A 6,481-nucleotide genomic window follows, 5' to 3' on the forward strand; every position below is an offset into this window, starting at 1 on the left:
AGAGAACTGGTCAGCCTCTCTATCTTCCTCCTGATCTTCGTCAAACCCATAAAACGGAGGCACAAAGTTGTCTTTCATATTCTGACTAGGCCCAGGTTGACCAGCAGCACCAGCATTATTCACCAGACCAACTGTTGTCCTCTTTCCACCATCACGAGATCCCTGCCCCTGGTTGGAGACTCCATCCAGGTTGACCCCACTGTTCTGAGCAGAAACCCGCTCGAGTTTCTCAACTTTATCTGCGAGAGCCTTCTGACCAATGGCAAAACCTTGCATTATATTGATCAGCTCGGTCATTTTCTCCTTCAATTCCAGCATATCAGCACTGGGAAGCTCCATGAGTCTGGGAGTGTTTCTTCTTGTGTAATATCGGTGAGGGCGAGTTGAGTGCAGGGGTACTACTCTTCGAGCGCGAGCAATGATTCCTGGTTACAAACAAACACGTTAGTAATAGTCACCTGCAAAATAAAACACAAGTTATCATGATTATGCATGTATGCAGTGCCTATCCATATGAAGGACACTCTGTCTCTCGACCCTGGCATCATCGAGACAAATAATAATCTGGCATCAATATTCTGATTAGCAGTGTTTGATTTTGTCGTGCAGATCGGAGATATGTGATTTAGCATGATACCCCCAACCATGTGTGTGCTTGTGTAAGTGCATACGGTAAAGCAAATAAAACTTGAAGACCAGTCACTGAATGAAAATCGCCATCACATAACCAAAAGAGTGCACAATCAGTGCAATAGTCATACATCAACCCGATAAGGTCAGATACAATCCTCCAGAATAGGAAAGAAATACAGACAAGTGAATTCCGTCAACAAGCCTGACTGTAATTCACAACAAAAGAAAGATCTAACTGGATGAGGGTCCCGCAGATGGCCTTATCTCGCCTTCCATCCTTGCGAACTCTGCGGCGAACCTGAGCTCTATGTTCTCCTGCTGTAGTCTTCCAACTTCCTTTTGATGAATCTTCATCTGCCTGAAGTAGTGGTCTCTCTCTGCCATGTTATGATCTCTCTCGGCCCTGATCTTTGCCTTTTCCGCTTCCCACTCTGCAGCGAGGACTCTGGCTCTCTCATCTCTCTGATCCCTGACTAGGATTTGCCTCCTCTTCTCATCTTCAATCACCTTTGATGCTCTGAACAGCTTCTCCTTTGTGATGTCATGCTCCCGGTTGGACGATGCTAAAGCTTGGCTGATCTTCCCATAATAGGCTGTATCCATCTCAAATCGCTTGGTCTCCAAAGCATGCCGCTTATCCTGATCTTCCATCTTCGCTTTGAGCTCCTGATTAGCTCTCTGAACCCGAGCAACACTCATCTCCAATTCCGTCTTCTCTGCAAGTAGCTGATCTCGTTCCCGCTTCATCTCTAAGAACTCATCCATACTAACAGTAGAAGGAGTCTCCTCAACCAACGGATACCACGGATCGACCATAGGAAATGGTAGACAAGTAAGCTCCACTCTCTTTCTGAGCCAATCATCGAACGGAGGAAAAGATCTGTTGTTAGCTCTACCCCAGGAAGCCTTGCCCTTCCTCTGAATGCTGCGCCATGCATCGGATACCTGCTTTACCCTATCCTGGTTACCCTCAACCGGGAAGTACACAGATTCCTGAATCTCACTCTTGTACGGTGGAAGCTCCATAGCGAATCCCATTTGCCTCTTAAGAAGTGTCGGGTTGTAATTGATGCAACCCTGAACCCCTATAAGCGGCACATTAGGAAAACCCCTGCAACTGCAGATAAAGTCCTGTCCAACTCCACTACTGTGAGTCCAATCTATGTCCTTAGCCCTCAAGCCCATCAGTTTGGTCGCCCAAGTAACATTCTGGCCCAGAAGAACAAAAGCACCCTTGGATGGTAAGTAACCCATAAACCACTTGACCAATAACTGCGTGCAGCATCGAATCAAACCCCCACGCCTCTTCTCATTCCGGTTATGAACCGAATAATAGACATCTCCAATCAATGTAGGGATAGGATTCCTTCGAATAAACAGGCGGATGGCATTGATATCCACAAAGTTCTTCTGGTTGGGAAACAAAATGATCCCATAAATGCTCGCCGCAACCAGAGCACAGACAGCTTCCCAATTCCCCAATTCTGACTGCTCTTTAGCCTTAGCCTCTAGGAAACTCAGATGAAAACCAGGCAGCTTACCCTTCTCCTTCAGATTACTCTTCACTTCCTCTGGACTCAGATAGAAAGCACGGGAAATCCCACCAATATCAGGTTCTTCCTTAGTAACACGGAAAGGAACTTGATCCCTGATCTGGATATTCAAAATATCAGCATAATCTTCCAACATCGGCCCTAGCACGTAATCTGGGAAGACGAAACATCTCAGCTCGGGATCGTAAAACTGAAGTAGAGTATGGATGGCGCTCCTGTCTCTGTCCATGAGCCTGAAAACCATCTTCAGAATACCCCCATACACCGCACGAAACAACCCCACATGGTCAGGAGTGATCAACGCTATCATATCCTTCAACACACTGATATCCGGGTCAAAGAAACTGTAAGCAACATCATCCTTCAAGCCGGGTCTTCTCATCTCTGAATAGAAAGTCTCTCAGCCAAGATCTCGATCCAAAGGGTCCCTGCATATGGGTAAACATGTGTTAGATGTAATTAATGCAAGATGCAATGATGCTGATGAATGAATGCAATGCGTTGCCATCCTCCAAGCCATCTGGTCGTCTGCACTGAATCTGGGCTCTGAACTGATCATAACCATCTGAGGAATACACAATCACAATTCTGACCCACGGGTTCCGAAATAAACGGAAGACAGATACATCATCATCACCACTGGTCTCTGATCAGACACACCATCACCATCTGAATCGGCCCAGGGAATCCGAAATAAACGGGTCCCCACTGATAAATATCTCGGCCCGGGGAATCCGAAATAAACGGATCCCCACTGATAAATCACGGACAGCACTCCGGCGTCACGGCAACAAATAACCATAAATCCGACTCATAAATATGTCTCTGAATCACAGCTCAAAAAGTCACCATCTGATTATGCATCTGAACAAATCAACCTCCCCTCACAGGTTAATTCTAAACAGGTCATCCTAAGGCGGATAATAGTCTCAACGATCGGGCGGAGATACTCAATGGGTTTGCCCTTGCGGGTGTGCCATTGTAGCTCCCTTAAGATCGTCTAAACCAAAGATCCGGGAAATGATCGGTCATCAGAGTCAACAGCCCAAAAGAGATAACCCAACCAAAGTGGAGAACCCCACTGGAAGAGCACTTCTCAGATGAACCTCATCCGACTTGTGGTATGTCACGTCGCAACAATATGCCCAACCGACACATGAGCGACATGAGACCACGCTAATCCTAGGTGTACACTCGGGCCTGGGTTTTAGCCCCACTCAGAACACCCACCCCACACAACAAAACCACCTGCAGAGGACAGCAACAACATGATAGTATGATGCATGCAAACATTTAATGCAAGTATATAAACAATGGTTAGTATAATAAATGCAATAAATAAACAATACAAGCAACCAAACCTATACTAAAGCGCTAGGAGAGACTCGCTTAGGGACCATGGACCAGCATAGGTCAACATGCTCAAATCCCCAGCAGAGTCGCCAGCTGTCGCATCCTGCGAAAAATCAACCGGCGAGCCTAAAAAGAAAACACACAGAGCCGCCACTAAGCGTTATTTATCCCAAGATAGGGAAAGGAAACGCTCAGAGAAACCTGGAAAGACATGGTCTCGCGACCAAGACAATGGGTTCGGGAGTCGGTTACGCGAGGGGAAGGTATTAGCACCCCTCACGTCCGTCGTACTCGACGGGATCCACGTTCTAGAAAGATAAGGTTGCTATAAACATACATCACACACACACACGGGGACGCAGGTGGGGTTAAGAAGAAAGGGCTCGATAAGGTATCGCACCTTATGCCTACATATCTTGTCTGGAACAAGAATCAGAGCCACTGTAGTTCGGCTTACACACGCCAAACAACACAAAACAATCATACAAAGGGGGTGGCAAACATGGAGCCCGACAACCACTGGATGGAATTACGTCGGCATCCGAACCAAAATATGTACAAAACGGCAAACGTGGAGCCCGACTGCCAATCACTGGGCTTACGTCGGCATCCGAACCCAAACAATCAATAGCAAGTAAACACACGCAAAAAAGAAAAAGGTTGCCCGGAGTGGTCTCGCACGACCACCTGCCTACATACCTCGTCTGGCACGAGGATCAGGGCGATGTAGTTCCCCTGAACGGGACTGAATTGCTAACCAGAAACCGGGGAAAGATACACAACTAGGGAGCTGAGACTCGAGCCTAATGTTGTCATGCATCGTTAACCCTAAGTTCGGTTTTCTATCCTACTTGCATAAGCAAACTAACCTAACCAGGAAAGAAGCTAGCACACAAGCATACAATCATATATCATCAAATGAGAACAGGTATCCCAAACAAGCATGTCAATCAGATATCCACATAACACGCACTATAGCCAAACAAGGGGCTCAATCAATCAGGTTTGACCGCCGAAGCGAGTCGTCTGTACAGGCTGGTTTTGCTCTTAACCTTGCCATTACGAGGCTAAGGTGAAGCAGATGAAAGGATGAAGTGAGGATCAGACCTCACGGCTCTTATCCCTAACCAGGGAGAGCTGACAAATGAGCATGGGTCCAGAATAGGGGAACCCTTCTATACTCGATGACTCTGACTCAACAGATCTTGGGCTTTTGATCTCAATGCTACAACCATGTAATGGGAGCAAGGAGAAGACTCACTGAATAGTGGGGGACAGGTTGCTTGTCCCTACCTTCCACCAATTGCCTTACTCGAAGGGCTTTTCCTGCTTGGCTTAAAAATAAACATACACAAGCATTGCCTCTTAAGGAGGACTTCAGACATTTATTTGCCCGGCCCGGTAGCAGCCGGGTCTCCAGACTACATGAAGCCAAGAAGACCTACCTCAATGCAAGTTGCTTAAGCAACGCAAAGCAAAAGTTCGCAAGGAATTGAGCAACTAAAGGTACCTGTACAAAAGTCAAACAGAATCAGCATCTACTTTCACAAACAGACAACAATATAATGATCAATTAACCAAGTACAATTATACTCATAATGAGGTGCATAGCACAAGGCTCACATGCACCAACATCCTACAAAACAAATACATTAGTCATATGTGTCAAGTAACACAATCCATAATGTGGAGCAAATCTCCTTAATCATTATCTTTAACCTGAAAAGGTACAATCACACTCCAAGGTAAGTACTATGACCACTAGGACTAGCCTAGGGTCAAAAAGATGGAAAAATCCTAAAACAGCAGCCAATTCATGATGAAAACCAAGTAATATCAAATACAAAGGGATCCCAATTGGTCCCATATTCAAACTATGTTCCTATTTTAAATTATGCAACCTAGAAGGCAAATGAAGCAATGTTGAGTCTCATACAAACAACCAGCAAGATCATATCCAACCACATGTCAAAAAGGATCCAAAAAATCCACAAAAATTCTATCCTAACCACAAGGCATTCAACAAGTCACATATTAAATTTCAAGTCATTTGGCCTAATAGATCAATAGGAATTAATTAAACATGGTACAGCATGCAAAAACAACATCAAATGAAGTCAAAATTTATACACCAACTTCAATCTAATGGTAAACAGCAATGGTGCATCATAAATCAGTAGGACCAAAGCCAAAAGCTACATTAATGTGTCAGGAATTATGCTATCAATTTTCATGTCCATTGGATTAATTATGAGGATATGGCAACATAAATGCTAAAGGTTACACCAATGGAACTCTAACATGCTAGGCAGTAAGAAAAAATACTAATCAAATCGAAAATGGATTGTAAAAATCCACAAAAATTATCAGTGATAGCTAACATGTTAAACAAGCTTCATGCAAAAAATTAGGGTCATTGGCCAATGGGAAGCATGGAAAAATATTTGGGGAATTCAGCATGCCAAACTATGTCACATATATACATATCCAATTTCAATAATTCATATATAATAAACCATAGGCCCTAAAATTACCAAGCCTATGTCAAAAAATCCAGAAGGATGTCTAGAATTAGTGTCTCAATTTTCACTTAATTTGGATATAGCATGTGGTTTCTATAATTAAAATGGTAACATGTATGAAAATATGTACACATTAGAATATCTCTATGGCTATTTAGATTTTTTTAAGCAACAATTTGTTTTTTATTCTAAAAAAAAAGAGAAAAAAAAGATGATCAACAAAAAATCCTTGAATTTTTTGGATTATTAGTGAGCATTTTGTGATTTTTTTGAAGTTTTTTAAATGATTATTTAATATTTATTTAGGTTTTAATATAGGATTAATTGATTAATTATGATGCAATGGCTCAGCTGGTAATTCTTAAGCTAATGCCTAAAACGGCACCGTTTCAAATAGATGAGGTGGACGGTGGTGATTGA

General features: G+C 43.5%; 1 protein-coding gene across 1 annotated transcript; it reads right to left on the bottom strand.

The window, feature by feature from the left end:
* Positions 1-444: 444 nt before the first annotated feature.
* On the bottom strand, positions 445-6,115 carry LOC127123388 (uncharacterized). Its single transcript, XM_051053609.1, has 3 exons — positions 4,985-6,115; positions 1,884-2,614; positions 445-458 (listed from the first exon to the last, which is right to left on the bottom strand). The coding sequence occupies exons 2-3, from the start codon at positions 2,566-2,568 to the stop codon at positions 445-447; spliced, it is 699 nt and encodes a 232-aa protein (XP_050909566.1). The 5' UTR covers positions 2,569-2,614; positions 4,985-6,115.
* Between the last annotated feature and the right edge of the window lie 366 nt (positions 6,116-6,481).

The sequence above is a fragment of the Lathyrus oleraceus genome, chromosome 2, assembly GCF_024323335.1.
Source record: "Lathyrus oleraceus cultivar Zhongwan6 chromosome 2, CAAS_Psat_ZW6_1.0, whole genome shotgun sequence".
In the NCBI taxonomy this organism is placed as follows: domain Eukaryota; kingdom Viridiplantae; phylum Streptophyta; class Magnoliopsida; order Fabales; family Fabaceae; genus Lathyrus; species Lathyrus oleraceus.